The 22929-nt window shown below is 37.6% G+C and overlaps 1 protein-coding gene across 1 annotated transcript in view; it reads left to right on the forward strand.

The window, feature by feature from the left end:
• Positions 1-22929, forward strand: part of KYNU (kynureninase) — a 172915-nt gene that overhangs the window by 97042 nt on the left and 52944 nt on the right. The window contains exons 9-10 of the mRNA XM_062186263.1: positions 17367-17465; positions 18530-18603. Of these exons, the coding sequence (XP_062042247.1) occupies positions 17367-17465; positions 18530-18603 (173 nt within the window). The remainder of the gene's footprint in view (positions 1-17366; positions 17466-18529; positions 18604-22929) is intronic.

Genomic DNA, 22929 nt, shown 5'->3' on the forward strand with positions numbered 1-22929 from the left:
CATGACAGCTTGACCTGAGCCAGGCCAAAGGCAGCAGCCAGGAACTTCGTCTAGGTTTCTCACCTGGGTAGCAAGAATCCAGCCACTTGAGCAATCATCTGCTGCATCTCAGGGTGCACATCAGCAGAAAGCTGACTGGAAGCTGAAGCAGGAATCAGTCTCAGACATTCCAATATGGGGCGTATCCTAAGTAGTGAGTTAACACACTGTGCCATGACACCCGCCCCTGTTCTTGTTTTTGACTGAGCATCTATGTGTGCTTTTGAGTCATGACACTTGAATGAATTTTGGAGAGTAAAATGTTCCAAGACTGGCATGGAATCCTATTAGCTTTCATCCTCCTCTTCCTGTCTATTATCATCTTACTCAAATACTATTTAAGAACCCCTAACCATGAATATATTTGAGAAACCCAAGATAAGAGTTAACTAGCCAAGCTATAATTGGTTGATGTGAATAAATTCACCATTTGTTCATAAATCTATATAGAGTTGATCAACTTACATGTACATGCAACAACACCTCCCTGAAACTTTTTTTGGGAATAATTTTCCTAATATTTCATACCACACCTTTTATTTTAAAAGTAATATTGTCTAAAGTTATGATGTTATAGTCCTTAGATTGTTCCCATTTAGTTATGTACAAAACAAGGCGTGATATTCAAAACACGTAAAGATTTAATTGGTATGGTATGGAAGCTGCAGTTCCCATAGTCAGGAGAAGATCAAAAGGAGGACAGCTACTACCCAACATAGACATGAAGGAACTTGTGGGCATCTGTAACTCATCAATAAGAGTGGCAGCAGCCCTGGAAAGGGCTTCATTTCATCCCCTGGAGTCAGGGCCAGCACCTCACACTGAACGCTGGGATGCTGATGTTCACGGATATCCACAGGTGCCCTGGCAAGAAGCTCCCTGTTTAAATATGAGCACACTAACACAAACTGGCTGAGTATCAGCCCTGTCTAGAGCCAAAAGTATTTCATCCTGTATGATTACAGTTTTTCACTCAAGATTACTTACTAACAGTTTTACTTACTAAAAGTTTTCATAATTCAGATTTTTTTTTTTGCTTTTAGTAGGCTGGAGTGAGGGTAAGGTGGGGAGTATCACTAAATCTGTGTATAGAGGAGATACATGAAAGTTGTAAATTTCAATAAAATTTTGAAAAAAAAAGAGCAATCACATTAATAACAACAGTCAAAAGTCAGTTTGATACAGAAGGAAAAAAAAAAACTTCAGATGTACCAGTCTATGTTTCATTTTACTTAAAAAAATAAATATAAGGAATCAAACTTGATGGTGAGCTACCTCTTCCCCTTGAACTTTCACCAAGGCTCTGTGTGCATTATTTCTCCACAGAATAGAAAACGTGATAGTGAAGAAGACAAGGCCAAAATACCCCGATGTGCCTTGTTTAAGAGATTTTGAACGTATTTTAGCTACGTTTGCCCAAGATACTTCACTTTAAAAAATAATATATCTGAGTAAGTAGCTTATACAGTAAAACTGCACCTGAGGAGTAGGCATTTGGCCTAATGGGTTAAAACACCAGTTTATCTTTCTACTTCCTGCATCCAAGTACATGGGTTTGATGACTTAGCTTCAACTCTTGTCTCCAGTGCAGACCCTGGAAGGCAGGGCTGATGGTACAGGTAATTGACTTTCTTCCACCCACCTGGGAGACTTGGCTTGCAATCCTGTCTCCAGGCTTTGGCAAGGCAGGCCCCTCCTAGGCTTTGTAGATACTTATGGAGTGTACTAGAGGATGGGAGCTGGCTGTGTCTTCTCTCTCACATGTTCTCATTCTCCTTGTCTCTCAGACTCTCAAATAATTTTCTTTTAAATTTAATTTTAAAAAGTGAACCAGAAACAGTAGACCTCAAATCTCTTAAAAGTTGACGTGATTTAAGAGATAATTGACAATTGAAAGACTTTATAACTTATTCATCCATGTACAATTTATTCAACAAAGATTTGAACTCAAATTCTGAAGGAACACAGCAACACTGGGAAATTGTTACTTTGAGAAATAGGCAATCAAGGTTGTAATATTCAGAATGATTAGAATAGTTTAAAAACTGATTTAAAGCAGGGTGGGATGTTGCCTGAACACTGCTATGCAAGTGTGTAGCTGCATCAAGTTGAGGGTGATGACTTGTGGGTAATTTTAAATGAAAATGAATTTGGAGGGACAGGTATTTAGGCTGAGAAAGATATTGATTAGGATGTCTCCCATGGGAGGATCTGGCTTTGACTACCTGCTCCAGCCACAGATTGTGGCTTCCTATTACTGCAGAGCCTGGGAGGCAGCAAGTAATGGCTCAAGTAATTGGCTCTTGCAACCCACATGGGAGTCCTAGACTCAGTTCCTGGCTACCAGCCCAAACAGCCTAGACATGGTTATTGCAAACACTTGGAGAGTGAACCAGTAGGTGGGATCTCTCTTTCTCTCTCCTTCTCTCTCTGCTTTTCAACTAAAGGAAAAACAGAGAAGATATTAAAATGATTATTTTTATGTAAAAAATGAATAAAGTAGGCACTCGAGTGTGAAGTACTTTTTTACACCTATGCATATCATGTTATTTATCTTTGGAAGTAAAATAATGAAAATATCTTTCTACATTTCTATAGAGAAGTTTAGTATAATTTACTTTTTTTTCTTTATTTTTAAGATACTGCCATCTAGTGACACTTTTATAGAATCACTTTGTAACAATCTCATTCAAGTCCCAGCCCTTCTCTCAAAACAGTCTCATTTAAATAATTTATTATTTTTTCCATTCACAAGGAAGGGATTGACATGCTTTCAAACATATTGTAGAAGCAGCAAGGGTTTTTTTGATGTTTTATCACAGATGTGGCCACAGGGCTTTTAATAACAGGATATATTAGAAGGAATTTTGTGGTTCCTTCAAAGTGTTATTCTTTATAAATAATTGATAATAAAATAAACGCACAACCCTTTCTTTCCTTGAGTTTTCTAATAAAGCTTGATTGCTAAAAATTATATTTTGAAGAGTTGTAAACATTTCTGAATTAAAAATAATTTTTGTTTAAATTAGAAATATTGGTGAGAAGAGGACTTCAGATACAAGAAATATTTTTTTAAAATTCACATATTTCATGTATACAGATTTAGAAGCACAGTGATATTCCCCCCCACTCTCCCTCCCCACCTATACTTCCATGCTTCTTCCTCCATCTCCTAATATGAATCTTAATTTTTACAATAATTTACTTTCAGCGTGGTTTATGTTCATAAGATTAACACTATACCAGGTAAATAGTTAAATAAATCATAAGAACAAAATTGTTCAGGGCTGAAAACAATCATCAAAGGTCAAAAATTTCAATTTTACTCCTATACATTACTTTTTGGTATTCTATTAATTACCATAGATCAGGGAAAACATATGGTATTTGTCTTTTTGGGGACTGGCTTATTTCATTAAGTATTGTTTCCAGTTGCATCCATGTTGTTGCAAAAGACAGAACTTCATTCTTTTTATGGCTGAACAGTATTCCATTGTGCATATATACCACATTTTCTGAATCCAATCATCAGTTGATGGACATCTGGGTTGATCCCATATCTTAGTTATTGTGAATTGAGCTGCAATGAACATGGGGTACAGGTCATTCTTTCATATACTGATTTCTTTTGGTTTGGGAAAATTCTCAGGTGTGGGAAGGCTGGTTCATATGGTAGGTTTATATTCAGAATTTTTAAAAAAAGTTTTATTTATTTGAAAGGCAAAGTGAGAGAGAGAGAGAGAGAGAGAGAGAGAATGTCTTCCATCTGCAAGTTCACTCCCCAATTGACAACGGCCAGAGCTGCGCCAGGAGTCAGGAGCTTCTTCCAGATCTCCCAGTGAGTGCAGGGGCCCAAGGACTTGGGGCCATCTTCTACTCCCTTCCCAGGCCATAGCCAATAGCTGGGTTGGAATTAGAGCACCCGGTACTTGATCTGGCACCCATATGGGATGCAGGCAATGCAGGCAGTGGTTTTACCCACTATGCCACAGTGTCAGCCCCTATATTCAGATTTCAAGGTATCTCCATACTGTCTTCCACAGTGGCTGCACCAGTTTACATTCCCACTAACAGTGGATTTAAGGACCTTTTTAGCCACATTCTTCTCAGCATTTATTGTTTTTTGATTTCTGTATCAGATTATTCTAAATGGGACAAGATGAAACGTTAATATGGTTCTGATTTGCATTTCTCTGAAGGCTAATGATCTTGAGCATTTTTTTTTAAAGTGGCTGTTGACCATTTGAACTTCCTCACTTGAAAAATCCTGTTCAAGTCCTTAGCCCATTTCTTAATTGATTGGCTATTTTGTTGTTGTTGGATTTTTTGAGTCCTCTATAGATTCTGGAAATTAATCCTTTATCAGTTGCATGATTTAAATATTTTCTCCCATTCTATCAGTTGATGGAACAAAGGCATAAGCCTCAGCCACTCTCACTCATTGTCCAAAAGAGACATAATATTGGTGTTTATCCCTTGCCCTTGAATCTCAATTCAGCCTCACACCCTATTGTCTTGACATCCCACCCACGCATTCTTCCCCAGGTTCAGAGGCCTGGTGGCCACATGAAAAACCAATTCCAAGGAATTCACCTCCACCTGCTGTTCTCTACTCCCACTCCCACACCTAGCCCTCCTCAGATATAAAAAGGCCCAGTACCTTGAGTTGGGGCCTCCTGCCACTTGTTCCATAGATGTGCATGCAGGCAGTTGGTCACCCACCTCTGTGGATTTATTTTGTCTGAATAAATTAGGTCTGGCTATAGATTCTTATTCTGCCTCTTCTCTGTTCTGCACCTCTTTTCCTAACGTTGGTTGCCTCCTCACTTTGTTCAGTGTTTCTTTTGAAGTGCAGAAGCTTCTCAGTTTAACATAATTTTAACTTTGATTGTGCTTCTGGGGTCTTTTCCAAGAATTCTTTGCCTATGTCAATGTCTTGCAGAGTTTCCTCAATGTTCTCTAGTAATCCGATGGTATCAGTTCATAGATTTAGATCATTGATCCATTTTGAGTTGATTTTAGTATAAGGTGTAAGCAAGGATCTTCTTTCAAGGATCTTTCTTTTCATGTGGAAATCCAGTTTTCCCAACACCATTTGTTGAAGAGACTGTCCTTTCTCCAGGGATTAATTTTAGATTCTTTATCAAAGATTAATTGGTTGTAGAAGCATGGATTGATTTCTAGAGTTTCTATACTGTTCCATTGGTCTACACATGTTTTTATGCCAGTACTAGACTGTTTTGATTATACTGCTCTGTAGTATATCTTGAAACCTGATTTTGTGATGCCTCTTATTTGTTTTTGTTGTGTAAGATTGCTTTAGCTATTCAGGGTTTCTAGTGTCTCCATATGAATTTTAGCATCGTTTCTCTAGATCTGAGAAGAATGTCATGGATATTTTGGTGGGATTGCATTGAATCTGTAAATTGCTTTTGGTAGTATGGACATTTTGATGATATTATTTCTTCCAAACCACAAACATGGAAGATTTTCCATTATTTTGTGTCTTCTTCTGTTTCTTTTTTTAATATTTTGTAATTTTCATTATGAAGATCTCTTGCCGCCTTGGTTAAATGTAATCCAAGGTATTTAATTTTTTCTGAAGATATTGTGAATGGGATTGAACTTAGAAGTTCTTTCTCAGCCATAGCATTGTCAGAGCATACAACAGTTATTGATTTTGGTGTGTTAATTTTATATTCTGCCACTTTACCATACCCTCTTATGAGTTTCAAAAGTCTCTTAGTGGAGTCTTTTGCATCCCCTATATATAGAATCATGTGATTTACAAAAAGAGTTTTAATACCTCCATTCCAATTTGTATCCCTTTGATTTCTTTTTCTTGCCTAATGGCTCTGGACTTGCCCCAAATGGTGGAGTTAGAAATGTGCCAGGGGATTCCAATACAATCCCATCAAGGTGGCATGTACCAATGCCATCTCACTAGTCCAAGTGATCAATTTCAGTTCACAATTGATGACTCTATTAGGTCTAAGAGTCAAAGAGATCACACAAACAAGACAAGTGTCTGCTAATACTAACTGATAGAATCAAAAAGGGAGAGAAGAATCCAACATGGGAAGTGGGATACACAGCAGACTCATAGAATGGCAGATGTCCTAAACAACACTCTGGCCTCAGAATCAGCCCTTAAGGCATTCGGATCTGGCTGAAGAGCCCATGAGAGTGTTGTAGGCATGGAAAGCCAAGACACCATGGAAAAGAAAAAAAAAAAAAAAGAAAAGAAGAAGTAGACCTAAATGAAAGATCTCTGCAAGTGAGATCCCAGTGGGAAGAACGGGGCCATCAAAGATGGAGGTACCTTTCTCTGAAGGGAGGAGAGAACTTCCACTTTGACTATGACACTATTGGAATAAGATCAAAGTCGGTGAACCCTAAAGGCTTCCATTGCCTTGGCAACTCATGACTAGAGCCTAGGGAGATTACTGACGCCATAAACAAGAGTGTCAAATTGTTAAGTCAGCAACAGGAGTCACTGTGTACTTACATCTCATGTGGGATCTGTCCTTAATGTGTTGTCTAATGTGCAGTGATGCTATAACTAGTACTGAAAAAGTATTTTTACACTTTGTGTTTCTGTGTGGGTGCAAACTGATGAAATCTTTACTAAGTATATGCAGAATCGATCTTCTGTATATAAAGATAATTGGAAATGAAAAAAAAAAACCTGGTGTTAAATTGGAAATGGCATAGAAAATTAATTAATTTTTTAAAAATATCATGTAGGATCTCTATCTTTAATGTGCTGTACACTGTTATTTAATGCTATAACTAGTATTCCAACAGTATTTTTTCACTTTGTGTTGCTATGTGGGGGCAAACTGTTGAAATCTTTAGTTAATATATACTGAACTGATCTTCTGTATATAAAGAGAATTGAAAATGAATCTTGATGTGAATGGAAGGGAAGAGGGAGCGAGAAAGGGGAGGGTTGCTGGTGGGAGGGAAGTTTTGGGAGGGGGGAAGCCAATGTAATTCATAAGCTATACTTTGGAAATTTATATTCATTAAATAAAAGTTTTTAATAAAAAAATTTTAGAACTATATTGAATTGCACTGGTCAGAGTGGGCATCCATATCAAGTTCCAAATGTTAGTGGGAATGCTCTCAACTTTTTCCCATTCAAAAAGATGCTGGCTGTTGGTTTGTCATAAATTGCTTTGATTGTATTGAGGAATGTTCCTCCTATATCCAATTTGCTTAAGGTTTTCATCATGAAAGGATATTGTATTTTATCAAAAAGTTTCTAAGTATCTATTCAGATAATCATATGGGTTCTATTCTTCAGTTTGTTAATGTGATGGATCATATTTATTGCTTTGTGAATGTTGAATCATCCCTTCATATCAGGATTTAATCCCACTTGGTCCAGGTGAATGATCTTTGTGACATGTTGTTGGATTCAATGAGCTAGTATTTTATTGATGGTTTTTTTGCATCTATGTTCATGAGGGATATTGGTCTATAGTTCACTTTCTCTGTTGTATCTTTGAAAGTCTGGTAGAATTCATCAGTGAACCCATCCGGTCCTGGGCTTTTTTTTTGGAAGGGTCTTTATTATTGATTCAATCTCCATCTTGGTTATTGGTCTGTTTAGATTTTCTGTGTCTTCATGACTCAATTTTTATAGATTGTATATTTTCAGGAATCTATCCGTTTATTCTGAATTTTACTATTTTTTGGCATAAGCTCTTTGTAGTAATGCCTAAAGATTCTTTTTATTTCTGTAATATCCATTGTTACATTTCCTTTTCATTTCTAATTTTATTAATTAAGGCCTTATCCCTCTTTTTTGATTACTTGTGTCAATTTTGTTTATTTTTTTTTAAAGTTTAATCATTTAACTGTGTTGTTTGCATGGTTCTTTGGTTTCAACTTTATTTCTTTCTTCCTTAATTTAATTATTTCTTTCCTCTGATAATTTTGGGTTTGGTTTCTCAATGTTTTTCTCAGAGTTTAGATGCATTGGTAGCTTATTTATTTGATACCTATCCAATTTCTTGATGTGGGAACCAATTGCTATAAACTTCCATCTTAACACTGCTTTTGCTGTATTCCATAAGTTTTGATAAGTTGTATTGTCATGTTCATTCATTTCCAGAAAGTTTTTGATTTCCATTTTGATGTATTCTGTGACCCACTGTTCATTCAGGAGCATGTTGTTCAGTCTCATGTGTTTGTATGTAGTCTAGATATTTTTGAGTTGTTAGTTTCCAGCTTCATGCCATTGTGATCAGAAAAGATGCGTGATATGATTTTGATTTTTTTGAATTTGCTGAGACTTGCTTTATCACCTAGCATATTTTTGTTCCTAGAGAAATTCCACGTGCTAATGAAAAGAATGTGTATTCTGCTACTGCGAGATGAAAGTTTCTGTAGATATCAGTTAGGTACCTTTGATCCTTAGTTTAGATTATCTCTGTTGTTTCTTTGTTGATTTTCTGTATAGTTGATTAGTCCATTGATGAATGTGGAGTGTTGAAGTCCCCAGTTACTATTTTATTGGAGTATATGTCTCTGCTTAGATCCATTAACATTTGTTTTAAATAGCCAGACACCCTGGCATTGGGTGCATATAAATTTATTATAGTCACATCATTCTGTTGAATTGATCCTTTAATCATTACATAATGCTCTCTTTGTCTCTTTTATTTTTTTTGTGTGTGTTAAACTCTATTTTGTCTAATATTAGGATAGCTACACCTGTTCATGTAGATTTCTGTTAGAAAAAGGAAGACACTATGACGCCCCCAAATGAAAAAGACACCCCAATTCAAGATTATGAAGATGATGAGATCGAAGAAATGCAAGAAGCGGATCTCAAAACATTGATAAGAACATTAAGAAGTTCTCAAAAACAAATTCTTGAACTACAGAAATCCTTAATGGACAAGATAGAAAATCTCTCTCGTGAAAATGAAATATTAAGGAGGAATCAAAATGAAATGAAACAACTAGTGGAACAAGAAACTCTGATAGTGACAAAAAACCACAATGAAATGAAGAACTCAATAGATCAAATGACAAACACATTAGAGAGCCTTAAAAACAGAATGGGCGAAGCAGAAGAGAGAATATCAGACTTAGAAGACAGAGAACAGGAAAGGAAACAGGCAAACCAAAGAAAAGAAGAAGAAATTAGAAATCTAAAAAATATTGTCGGGAATCTACAGGATACTATTAAAAAACCTAATATTCGGGTTCTAGGAGTTCCTGAAGGCATGGAGAGGAAGACAGGATTAGAAGGCATTTTCAGTGAGATCCTAGCAGAAAATTTCCCAGGTTTGGAGAAGGACAGAAGCATCTTAGTACAGGAAGCTTATAGAACCCCTAATAAACATGACCAAAAGAGATCCTCACCACGACACATTGTAATCAAACTCACCACAGTGAAACATAAAGAAAAGATTCTAAAAGGTGCAAGAGAGAAACGTCAGATTACTCTCAGAGGATCTCCAATTAGACTCACAGCAGACTTCTCATCAGAAACCCTACAAGCTAGAAGGGAATGGCCAGACATAGCCCAGGTACTAAGAGAGAAAAACTGCCAGCCCAGAATATTATATCCTGCAAAGCTCTCACTTGTGAATGAAGGTGAAATTAAGACTTTTCATAGCAAACAGAAACTGAAAGAATTTGTTGCCACTCATCCTGCCCTGCAAAAGATGCTTAAAGATGTATTACATACAGAAACACAGAAACATGGTCAACAGTATGAAAGAAGGTAAAGAAAGGAAACCTCACAGCGAAAGTTCACAGGAAGCTCAATTTCTCTTTGACATAGAATTAAACTCTGATGCTCTGTTAAAGCAATGTGTTAAAGTAATCTAAAAACAAAAAGCAATTCAAATCAATTGGCAATCCACAAAAAGAGTTAAAGATTTTAAAAGCTATTATTAAAATTGCTATATTGGTCTATTATGCTATGTTATATGTGTGTACATATTGTATGTCCACATAGGAAATTTTATTAAGAGTTTTATTTTAAATGGCTTATAGATAAGATTGTCCATAAATTTAAGCTGCGAAAATCAATCAAAGATACAGTTTAATTTGTGTGACCTGAATCTGTGTATCATATGTTTTATACTTGTTGGTAGAAAGAAACTAAAAACATTTTAGATGGTTGTGCTTAAGTTTACTGGTTAAACAAACTATACCATGTTAGATATTTAAGAGGTGTTTTCAAATACATGATTCTTAAAATTTATAGAAGGCATTGGACCTTCTGGTAAATGTTTTCTTAAGTTGTTATCTAATGGTTGAAACTGTTTGCTAAGTATTCATGTAATATTGCTATTGTCAGCAAGCGATCTAGGACTTGCTCCCTCATTTCTCTATTCTAAGCCCAACTTATTCTTTCATTTCTCTATTCTCTTCAAGGTAGGAAACTAATTCTATTATGAAGGAATCTTTAGGATGCACAATTTAATCTTTAGCCCTTATAAAAGAGATGGCTAACATTTTTCTGTAATAGCATAGCCAAAATAAGAGCTTAAATAATAATCTCATAGCTAGATTCACTTCGCCATCAGCGAAGTATACAGTAAGTAGAAAAAACCTCCCTTTCAGACCAAAGGGAAAGAAAGTTTTAAAGTGAGAATATAATTTTCCTCATGGGCATTGTCTACCTTAGAAAAACTACTACAGAACATGCCTGTGACTATAGACTTATAGTTCAGGCCACCGAAGATTAGAGATGGGATATGGGCACTCCCTTGACTTGCATCCTCTGGTCTGCTTTAACACAAACCAGGAGGAAAAGAAAGCTAGGCATCAGAAGCAATGGGTGGCAGGCCTATTAATGGCTGATCTGTACAGTGATCTGCCCTCAAGGAGACCCAACAGGCCAGTCCACTGCAGTGGCTTTCAATGTGGTAAGCCTGGGCTTCAGCAGAAGTCAGCTTGTGAAGAGCCCTGGCAGCTCTGCCAAGAGTTGGATCACTGGAAATGGACCTGCCCTGGAGTCGAAGGATGCCCAGGTCAGAGCCACAGATCTTATTGGCTCTAAGCTGAAAAGCCCTTCACTCAGCCCAACTTCCAAAGTGACCACTGCAGCTGAGGGGATGGTCAAGTAGGGTCAGCAACATTGCAGGCAGAACTGTAAATTTCTTGTTAGAGATGCCCCCTGCCTTTACTTGGCCAGCTCTCCTCCCAGGCCAGCCAAGTAATGAAAGTCAACAGAGTGCCTTCCCCTAGGAGGTTCACACCTCCCTTAGGATATACCCCATGTGAAGAGATAGATAGGTCTGGGCCTCTTAACTTACAAGGCCTAAAGCCCACCAGATTATTATCAAGCCCCTTCTATCAGGTCCTATTTGCCTCTCAATCAGAAAACTTAATTGTAGCTTAGACAGCACCTTTCTTAGCACATCTAATAATGACTCTGTCCTTTTTTCTAGACCCTGTCTAGCACACTTGGGCCCCATTCCTTTGTAATCATAACCTCTACTCTACCACCAATGGCTCTACTCCCAACCTGTGTGTACTGATGGTCCTCTTCCCCACTTAATGCTGTATAATTGTTCAAACCTGGTAAATGCCACTCTTAGGATCATTGGTTACTATCCTCACTCTGTCTTTTATGACCTTGTCTAAATATGATCAGAGTCGGCAAACTTGGAAGGCTTCCATAGCCTTGGCAACTCATGACGACAGCCTAGGGTGGTTACTGGCGCCATAAACTAGAGTGTCAATTTGTTGGGTCAACAACAGGAGTCACTGTGCACTTGCTCCTCATGTGGGATCTCTGTCCTTAATGTGCTGTACATTTTGATTTAATGCTATAACTAGTACTAAAACAGTATGTTTCACTTTGTGTTTCTATGTGGGTGCAAACTGTTGAAATCTTTATATTAAATTGATCTTCTGTATATAAAGAGAATTGAAAATGAATCTTGATGTGAATGGAAAGGGAGAGGGAGCGGGAGAGGGGAGAGTTGTGGGTGGGAGGGAAGTTATGGGAGGGGGAAGCCATTGTAATCCATAAGCTGTACACTGGAAATTTATATTCATTAAATAAAAGTTTAAAAAAAAAGAAAAAAAAATAGAAAGTTTGAATACAATGAGTCGTTGTGAAGATCTTTTCTAGTCATGTCTATTTGGTGTTATATGTGCCTCTAGCACTTAGATGTGCCTTTCTTTCTCTAAATTAGGGAAATTTTCTGTAATTATTTCACTGACTAGGCTTTCTAATCCATCCTGTCTTTCCATAGCTTCAGGAATTCTTAAAACCTATATGTTGGGTCATTTGATAGTATCCCATATATCTCCAGCAATGTTTGTAATTTTTATAATTATTCTTTTTATGTTTTTGGTGACAAATTCTGAAGAGTTTTCTTCTAGTTCAGATATTCTTTCTTCTGTCTCACCAAGTCAAGATTTTCCACTGTATTTTTATTTGATTTATTGAATTCTTCATTTCTAAAATTTGAGTTTGATTTCTCTTTGAAATCTCAATCTCATGGGAGAATTCATCTTGCATGTCATGTATGGATTTCTTTAACTCATGAATTTGCTTCTCATTGCTTCTGAGTAATTCTATGATTAATCTTTAGCATTCCATTTCAGGCATTTCATCAATCTCTTCATCTTCAAATTCTAAGAAGGAAGTCTTTCCATTGGGGGATTAATGTTGCCATTCTTGTTTCTTGAATTTCTGCATTTTATTTTTAGGGCTTGTGGAGATATTTGTTGGTTTTCTCCTCTAATGGATCTTATCTTTGATCTATTCATCTGTGGCTAAGTGGAGTGTCTTTTTTTTTAGTGAAAACCCATAAGTGTGTGCTGAGTGTAGCCAGGGAGTTCTGGTCAGTGCTCCAGGGTGGGACAAGAATCCAGGATGACATCCAAGTTGGGTGTGGTAAATCTATTGTCAGCTGCAAAGAGAGTATGATCAACTCGGCTGGCATAATCATACCCTCCCTTCTCTTCCAAGGTGAATAATGCCCTGGATTAGCACACTGTATGCAGCACTCACACACATGGCTACCTCAACCACACAAAAGATCTGTCCAGTTTTCTTGTGAACATGGATCCTGCTACATTACCCACCCCAGGCAATCAGGGAGCTCTGAGCTTTTGATGCCACATAGTGATTATCCAGTGACCTGGCTGCACTTTGTGCTCTATTGTGCAGTCAGAGTTCCCACTTTTTCAGCACACTAGGCTTCCACAGTCACAGGGTGCAGAGGATCCACTGTGCTACACCAGCCTATGCTGTTCATGGAGATGCAGAGATGTTCCCAGAGTCAGCTGTCTGTAGGTGTTCCACCTTGGTGGTTTGAGACCTGGCACAGTCTCCAGGCTCTGTTGAGATGCTGGGGGTACTTCACAGTCCCATGTGAGTTCACAGCCACAAATCACCCTGCCAGCCATACTCAGAGTGGGACATGTGGATTTTTCCCTCTGGATCACACGCATGCACAAGAGCCCCCACAGCTGCTACTCATTTCAAAATGGCAGCTCCTCCCTACCTGTTGCTGGCTGGACACACCTAAGCTGCTATAGCTGCTGCTGTTATCAGGATGGTGCTTTGTTCCTGCCAGTTGCTGGGCTCATGCACAAGAGCCAGTGCAGCCACTGCTGTCAAAATGTCACCCTCTCCCAACTGGTTGCTAGATGCCATTGAGGGAGGTTGGGAAGACAGAAACATTCCCTTTTTTTTTTGCTGGGTTAGGCTGCTATCCTGTTTCCCTTAGGGCTCCAGGCTGTACTCAAAGACAGGGCACTCGGCAAGTTTCTACCTTCAGCAATAATGCCAGTGGCATGGGCTGCTGCATTGGTCTCACCTCGCTCTCTAAAGCTGGCGCTTACTCTAGCTCTCAGCTATGGGACAGTGTCCCGTGTTGTGTCCATGTTTGTTGCTGCACATCTACAACTTCCACACTGATCCATGGCTTCCACTGGATCCTCCAAATGTATATTAGCACAGAGCATCTGTCTTATTATGAGACATGCCGTGTTCATTTTTGATGAGAAATAAAGCACAAATGCATGTATTCTCTAAAACTAATTTGCCTTTTGGTAAGATACCAGCTTCAGTCACATTATAATGAGTAAGGTTTTTAATTAATTAAGGTGTCAATATATTGAGTTTTCTTTATGGAATTTAATGCTGTAGGCTAAGGCTAAGCATTTTTGGTAATGGGGCTGGTAGTAAATATTTTAAGCTTTGTGGGCTATATAGTTTCTGCTGTAACAATTCAATTCTGCTTCTGTAGTGCAAAAAGCAGATGTGGAAAATATTTAAACAAAGAAATTTGAGTGTGTCCCAATATAACTTCATTTATAAAAACAGGTCATATTTTGCATCTATCTGATTGAGGGGAAATACCTCTAATAACAGTCTTGGGTTATTTATTCATAAGGGAGAGATGTTAGAAAAAAAATCCTAAATTTACTTCAAGGCTTTACTTCAGTCAATAGATAGGCCCCTTTATTGTTACATGACACCTAAATTTTGAGTATCTAATTACTATATGTGCACCTGCTGAACTAATAGATGAACACAAACGAAAATATCTTGCAAAGTTCCATCACTCTTACTTAAACATCAGCATTTTTCTTTTTAAAGTCAGATTTATGTGCAGAATTATCTTAATGTGGAGTGTGCTGCTATTTTTCTAGGTAAAATTATTAATGTTTTGCTATACAGAAAGTTAAATGGTGTTGACAGTAAGCATTAAATTACAACATTATTACCTGGGCATAATTTGGATAAAATGTATTCATCTCTAACTCTTCCTTATGAGAATGTAGAGGAAACAGAAATGTGGATTCTACTCTAAAATAGTGAAAATTCTATTAGGCAGACCCACAACACTGCAAACCACCTGCCAAGCACATAATGAAGATAGAATTGAATCAGGTGGTAAGAAGCTGTGAGAATCTAACAGTGTATATGGTGAATACTATTGGGTCAACATTAAATTTGAAATTCTCTCCGAAACAACATCATTTTCCCCTCTATGATTGAAAAAGTATCATTTTTTTTAAATTGAGTACTAGTAAAGTGGCTCACATTTGAAATTGTATCAAAGGGTTTGCAGGTTTACTGGGATAATAGCACAGAACACGAATACATACTCTACTTCTGACATAGGACCTAAAAGGAGTATTGGATACAAACTGCCCATCCTTTGATCCCTCTCAAGCTAGTGCAGGAATGGAATGGTGGCTATAATTCCTAGGAGTGTAAACAATGTTTCTCTCTTTAGCACTTGTCATAAAAATGATGTGTGACAAAACATCTCCAAACTCATTGGCTAGATACAGCAATCATTTATTTATGGGTCACTGTGGTGTTTGCTGATCTATCAAAGCTTGGCAAGAAGGGGCTCAACTGGCCTCAGCTAAGCTCAGTCATGCATCTATGGAGAAGTAAGGGGGGCCTGGGGAGCAGCTGATTAGTGTTGGGAACCTGTGAGGGTGATTGTGATCTACATTTTCTTCCATCTGAGCCAGTGGGTTGGTCTATGCAGACTCTTCTCACGGATATGGCAGAGGGAAAGATGGAGCAAGCCTAGTCACTCACGTGCTTTTTGTGATTCTGTTTCTTTTTTTGTTTGTTTTTAGATTTATTTATTTGTAAGGCATAATTACAGAGAGGAAGAGGTGGAGAGAGAGAGGTCTTCTATCGCTGGTTTACTTCCCAGAAGGCCGCAATGGCCAGAGTTGCACAAATCCAAAGCCAGGAGCAAGGAGCTCCTTCCGGCTCTCCCATGTGGGTGCAGGAGCCCAAGGACTTGGGCCATTCTCTGCTGCTTTCCCAGGCCATAACAGAGAGCTGGATTGGAAGTGGAGCAGCCAGGACTTGAACCGGTGCCCATATGGGATGCCTGCACTGCAGGTGGCAGCTTTATCTGCTACGCCACAGTGCTGGCCCCTGTGGTTCTGTTGTTACTGTATGTGCCAACATCCGATTGGTTGAAACAAGTCATATAGCTGGATCCAGTGGCACAGAATCACACTTTGCCCTCAGCAAAAGAAACTGAAAAGTTATGTGACAAAGGACATGGATGCAAGAAAGGGCGAACAATCAGAACCACTGGTTCAACTTACCACAGTTGTATGCTAGAACTGCTTGAATTCAGTTTGTGTATGATACAAAATTAAAACGTAAATAAAAATGCTCATGAACTGCTTCAGGTTAAAAGGAGTTAGAAAAACATAAAAGCAACAGATCTGAAATATTTAAGAAACAGAAACCTATTCTTAAAATTCATTCAGTATCTCAAAGAGGATTTGATATTTAATTTTAATCTATATGGATAGTATTTATAATTAGAATTTTAACATATCTATTTTTTAGAATAATAAATTTCTTACATATAACATAAGCAATATATTGTTACTAAAAGCTGCTTTCATGGCCCGTGTTATGACACAGAGGGTTAAGCTGATGCTTGAGACACTGGCATCAGTTCAAGGCCCAGCTGTTCAAGTTCTAGTACAGCTTCCTGCTAACGGGCCTGGGAAAGCAACAGAAGATGGCTCAAGTGCATGGGCCCCTGCCACACATGTGGGACACCAGGATGGAGTTCCTAGCTCCTTGCTTTGGCCTGGCCCAGACCTGGCACTTGCAGCCGTTGAGGAAATGAACTTGTGCTTGGAAAATATATCTTGCATGCGTGCTCTGTCTTTTGCTCTCTCTCTCTCTCTCTCTCTCTCTCTCTCTCTCTCTGTTGCTCTGCCTTTCAAATAAATAAATCTTTTAAATTTTTTTCTAAAACAAAAAATAAGTGACATTGTTTTATGTCTGACAAATCTCATTAACATTTGACTTAATAGAAAAGAGCTTCTCCCCCACCCATCCTAATTCAGAATGTGGTCAAATACTTTATGATTACTTTGCATATTAAGCATTAGAAGATACGAGAATTATAAGGCTGACATTTAATGACAATTGATCATTTTCACAGCTTTAATCAGCAGGTGCTTAAATGAAACACCTCTGTTGCCCTTGAGTGCATGAGGGACTGGGACAAAGGCTGTGACTGCTGCCACTGCCTTGGTTCCTGCTAAGGTGCCAGCAGTTCTACCCATTAGATTACTTTTGCACTACCTGTGCGAATGTCAACATGGTAAATATGGTGTCTGCAGTCTTTGTATTGTGAAGGCGGCTTCGACCTGCTGGAACTGCTTAAAGAATCTTGGGAATTGTGGATAACACTTTGTGAGCCACTTTATCCAAGAATGAGCCATTATTTACAGTGGAGTAGTTTATCAAAAATTTCTTAAAGACATTTGTACTACTGTTTCTAATCATTACACACATTCAAAATTTGATATATGTTCTTCCCTAGGGTTGTTTTGTTGGCTTTGATCTGGCACATGCAGTTGGAAATGTTGAACTCCACTTGCATGACTGGGGAGTTGATTTTGCCTGCTGGTGTTCTTACAAGGTACAAACTAATTAATATATTTACATATTTTTATATCACATTGACATTAATAGAAGAACTGGATCCATGGGCTGCCTATAAGGATTTAAGTTGCTTCATGTTATTTCTTGTATCATTATGTTTTCTGATTTTAGCAAATTATTATGTCATATATTAGAATAGTAAGAAAACAGTTAAATTCTTGTATTTTTGTCAATATTGAGAACTTATTCCTTCAACTCCTAGGCTGCTATAAAAAAAAAAGTTGAGACATTCTAGAGACAGGCTCCATATTTAGAACTTTCTTCAAATGGATTATATTCTTAGTTTTTGTTGATAATTTGAAATTTCTACAAATGTAAAAAATCTTCGAGATCAACTTGGCATACATATTTGAAGGCAACTTAATTGACAGGAAGATTAAAAATAAAACTGGCTTCATGTGGTGTTTTAAAAATATGATGTTCTTATAATCATTTAAATCTTTTATGACAGATCTAAACAGAATTGGTATCTACTAATCTACTAAGACAAAAATTGACAAAAAAGAGTGACAACCATTTATTCTGTTTTTTTTTTTTAAGATTTATTTTATTTATTTGAAAGAGTTATAGAGAGAGGTAGAGACAGAGAGCGAGGTCTTCCCTCGGCTGGTTAACTCCCCAGATGGCCGCAACGGATGGAGCTGCGCCGATCAGGAGCCAGGAGATTCTTCCAGGTTTCCCATGGGGGTGCAGGAGCCCAAGGTCTTGGGCCATCTTCCATTGCTTTCCCAGGACATAGCAGAGAGCTGGATCGGAATAGGAGCAGCTGGGACTAGAACCAGCGCCCATATGGGATGCTGATGCCTCAGGCCAGGATGTTAACCCACTGCGCCACAGCACCAGCCCCACAACCATTTATTCTTAACATAAATAATCATTGTTTTTCTTTGATCAAAGTGTCCCAAGATTATGTGTTATCAAATAATTACCCATTTTTGAACTGGCTGAAAGCTGTGATTAAAAAAAGTCAAATGGCTATATTGTTTATATTTTGTCATATATTCAGGTAAACTTATGCAATTCAATTAATTTTCTATCCAGTATTTAAATGCAGGAGCAGGAGGCCTTGCTGGTGCCTTTGTTCATGAAAAGCATACCCACACCATTAGACCTGCGTGAGTACCATTTTTAAATTCTTTTTTGGTAATGAACAACTTAATTTGCATTAATAATATGTTAAATTCACATGAATTCTTGAAGATGCTATCCAATAGGAATCTGGATTGTATTATAATTATTGTAAAATAGTCTATTAACAGTGATATGCTTTATCAGAAATAAATGCTTTCCAAAGGGTTCAATTGGCTGAACAAGAAACTTAATCAATGAAAAAGAAGCGTGAATGCTAAAAATGAGTCACTGCAATCATGTACAGCAGATGGTTGAATGCAGAGACCACTTGATTTTTTTTTCAAAAATTAGACTTTAGAAAATTTCAGATTGCTCACATTGATGAATAAATCAAAGGCAGCCAGAGCTGTGCCTAATAGAGCTTTAAATGTGGCATGTTATTATTAAAATTACATCTACCTTTAAAGCTATAAATGTTACATGATGGCTTGTGGGAAATATCTTCTGTCCTGAAAGACTTTATAATCCGTGAAACCTGGAGAAGCTGAACACTGAACAACAGACTGACTATATAAAAAGTAATACTTTTCTATTTTGCAGAAGTCTCTTCCTATTTTAGAGCAAGTATAAACTTAAATGGAATACACCAACAAATTGACACATTTTTATTTGACTGGGGAATTCATAAGTATTCCTTTATTTTTATCTGGAATGGAGATTAAAATATCATATTCTGGGAAGAAAAGAATTTCTTCATAGTCATTGTATTGGGATATGTATGGCAAGGAGACTATCTAGGCCCCTAATAGATAACATGATAATGTTTGATGAGTTTAATGAATCTTCGGTCACCAGCTCCAGTATCATCTTTACAAAAACTAAAGCTCAATTAGTAGGAAAGCCTGGTGCACCTCATGCTGCTGAAGATCTAGACATATAAATCCAAGGAATACATGATGATTTTCTATAGTTTACCTAATCGTATAAAAACTCCAGACAGATACTCAGTCAGGCAGACATGTTTTTTGAGTATATTGATGTCAGTGCATTAAATTTCTCTCTGTGTGCCAAAGCCCTTGAGAAGAATATAAAAGCCTCTAAGAGGACCTTGCATAAAATTTTAAAGTCCTAGTTTTGACTTTTAGTAAACCCCATTGATAACCTTTCACCTAGCATAATTGTTTTCCACATCTATGGTGTATAAGATGTTGCTTATTTGTACAATATGACTACCACACCGATCATTTCTCATTCTGTTTATTTAAATTATAATAGAGGATCTGATGTATTATATCAACTCAAAGGGCAAGTGAGTTGGGTGTAGGCAAGTAGTCTACACAGATTCTAGAGAATGCAGTTAGGAGTTAAGCTCTTGGGCCCCTGCACCCGCATGGGAGACCAGGAAGAAGCACCTGGCTCGTGGCTTTGGAACAGTGTAGCTCCAGCCATTTGGGGGTGAACCAATGGAAGGAAGACCTTTCTCTCCGTCTCTCTCTCTCACTGTCTAACTCTACCTGTCAAATTAAAAAAAAAAAAAGGATTTAAGCTCTAACCATGTGTTTATTGCACTTCAGGTTTCACTTACTCTGCACAAGGAAAAGGAGAATGTATGGATTTTAGTGTGCTCACACCTCTAATTTTCTGGAACCCCAAATCTTCTAGACAATATTTAAATATATGCTAAATCTATGCTCCTAGGAGGCAGATCAGCTGGTAGACCAGATTCACATTGCAGCTTGGTCTCTAGCTGTGGTCTGTAAGCTGAAGAACATTCCTTGATCTCTCAGTGCTCTGACCTCTTACTGAGGACCTCACAGGCAGTTATTGGGCAAATACAATGAGACAATGCACATAACGTATTAATCATAGCTCTTAACGTTGTATGTGATTGATACATAAGGGACTGTAAAAAAAATCTAAAATTTGAGAAATAAAGGAAAAAGATGGGGGCTATTTTTAAATGTGATTGGGGCAAGTCTCCTCAAAGCTTTGTTTGATAATTACTCAGTACTTACTTTGTTGACCCCCTGTCAATTTTTGTGTTAACATGCAGATTTTTGTGTGGGGAAGATCATTTCTCCAACCAGGAAAGATAATCAGTTGTGATTTATGACCTTGTGGGGCATTAAATAGTTTGTTTGTGTCATTAAGTTCATTGTAGCAGATATTTGAAAAACTGTATAAATCTCCATTTTTTGACTTCTCTTTTGCATTGGGCTTACATTCTTATTGGTTTTCTCAGTGAGTTGAATGAGATCTTTCCTGTGTGTTTCATTTTATATTTGTGTGAGATCTATTCACTTATTTTTTTAAAAATGTATGTTATTTATTTTGTTGCATTTTAACTCTAGCTTTGGAGACTGAGGGGATTTAAATCAGACTTGACTTGTGAAGGCTGAATGATAAGAAACTGTTGCTTTTCCACACGTTGCTTGTTTTCTTATAGTCTTGAAGCTTTTCTTTTATTGTGATGTCTATTAATAATCCCAGTGCTGGCCAGCACTGCGGCTCAATAGGCTAATCCTCTGCCTGCGGCGCCGGCACCCCAGGTTCTAGTCCCGATCAGGGCACCGGATTCTGTCCCGGTTGCTCCTCTTCCAGGCCAGCTCTCTGCTGTGCCCCAGGAGTGCAGTGGAGGATGGCCCAAGTCCTTGGGCCCTGCACCCCATGGGAGACCAGGAGAAGCACTTGGCTCCTGGCTTCGGATCAGCTTGGTGTGCTGGCTACAGCACACCAGCCGCAGCGGCCATTGGAGGGTGAACCAACGGAAGGAAGACTTTTCTCTCTGTCTCTCTATCTCACTGTCCACTCTGCCTGTCAATTAAAAAAAAAAAAAAAAAAAGAAAAGAAAAACAATTCCAGTGCTACCAGTTTCTAAATTTAATTTCTTCTTCAGCTAATGTACTCGATGCATCTTAGTAAATTGGAGCCCATTAACTAGGGAGAGAATGCAGATTTGTATACGACAAGGACAGCTAATTTCATGGACTCGTTTCATTGTGTCTGATAGGAAAATAAATGTTTTGCTAACACTACATGTTCCAGTGCATTTTCCTCCGTTATGCATCCACAAGTCAAGCAATACCTGCAGGAAGAGTAGTGCAAGAAGTAATGAGAAGACATGAAAAGCTAAAACATCACACTAAGACTAATTGCATAGCTATTGCATTGATAGTCAATAAATAAAATGATTTTAAAGGCGGGGAAGGAATTTTTCCTATGAATAATGTTTATAGTTCATAGATCAACTTCAAAAATTACAGCATGAGTACTGACTCTATTGCCACTTAATAATTGTATTTTGGTCATTAGATCTCCAAGATCAGCTGATTAATTGTATTTAATGAACCTTCCATCACTTATACTTTTCTCTGTTCTATTAAAATTTTAGAGAGACTAAATACTAAATAGAGGGGTTCTTTTGCTGTTAAGCCATTCACTATTATAACTGAGAACCATATGGGCAACGTCAATTCTAGTGGAATGAATGTAAATACTATTGAAGTTGTACTTGGTGAAGTACATTTTTTTTAAAAAAAGAGTGACATCTAGTGGCTAAGCATATTATTTCAAATAAATAATATGCAGTTAACATTACTTTTCCTAGTCCAGTCACACTTTAACAAGCATATTAAAGTATAGAAACCTAAAAACCTTTTCTTATTTGGTCATTTGACTATTTGTTTTTAGTTCAATAATTGTGTAACCAAAATCTTCAATAAAGAGGAAGAAGATGATAACAGCAGAGATAAAGAGGAGGGGAAGTCCAGATGCATGGTTGAGTAGAATGCTTGCACATTCATCAAGGCTGGGATAAAATGCATTACAGGAATGTCCAGCCCCTGGCTCACAGGCTTTGTGACACTGGATTGTAAAAGTTTAACGCTCACATCTGGTATATAATTTAAAAAAGTCTTTCACATGATGTTTCCATTAGCAACTGATAGATTACATCTATACCAAGAAATCTCACTTCTTTTTTTTTTTTTTTTTTTGTTCAAATAGGCATTTTGGCCATTGTTCAAAACTGATGACCTAAGACTTTTTTCCTAGAGCCCTTTACCCGTAAAGAGAAAAAGTAAATGAAAGGCCAAAGTCAATCCACCGCATTAAGCATCATAACTCAAGCTGGCATTCTTGACTGGAAAATTTAACCTTTTCTTAGCTCAACATCAGCTTTTCTCATTGCAAAGCCATATTCTCATCCTTGTTTTGAAGTTAATGATTATCATAAATTAAGACTAATTATGAATAAATGAATCAATGGTTTTTTGGGTTTTCCTCTCTCCCCTGTCCCTCAGGCAGCATTCAGTTCCATCTACAAAGTTGATTATTCTTTTGAAGTATAGAGGCATATACTTTTAATTATA

Source organism: Lepus europaeus, chromosome 1 (genome assembly GCF_033115175.1).
Source record: "Lepus europaeus isolate LE1 chromosome 1, mLepTim1.pri, whole genome shotgun sequence".
Lineage (NCBI taxonomy): Eukaryota > Metazoa > Chordata > Mammalia > Lagomorpha > Leporidae > Lepus > Lepus europaeus.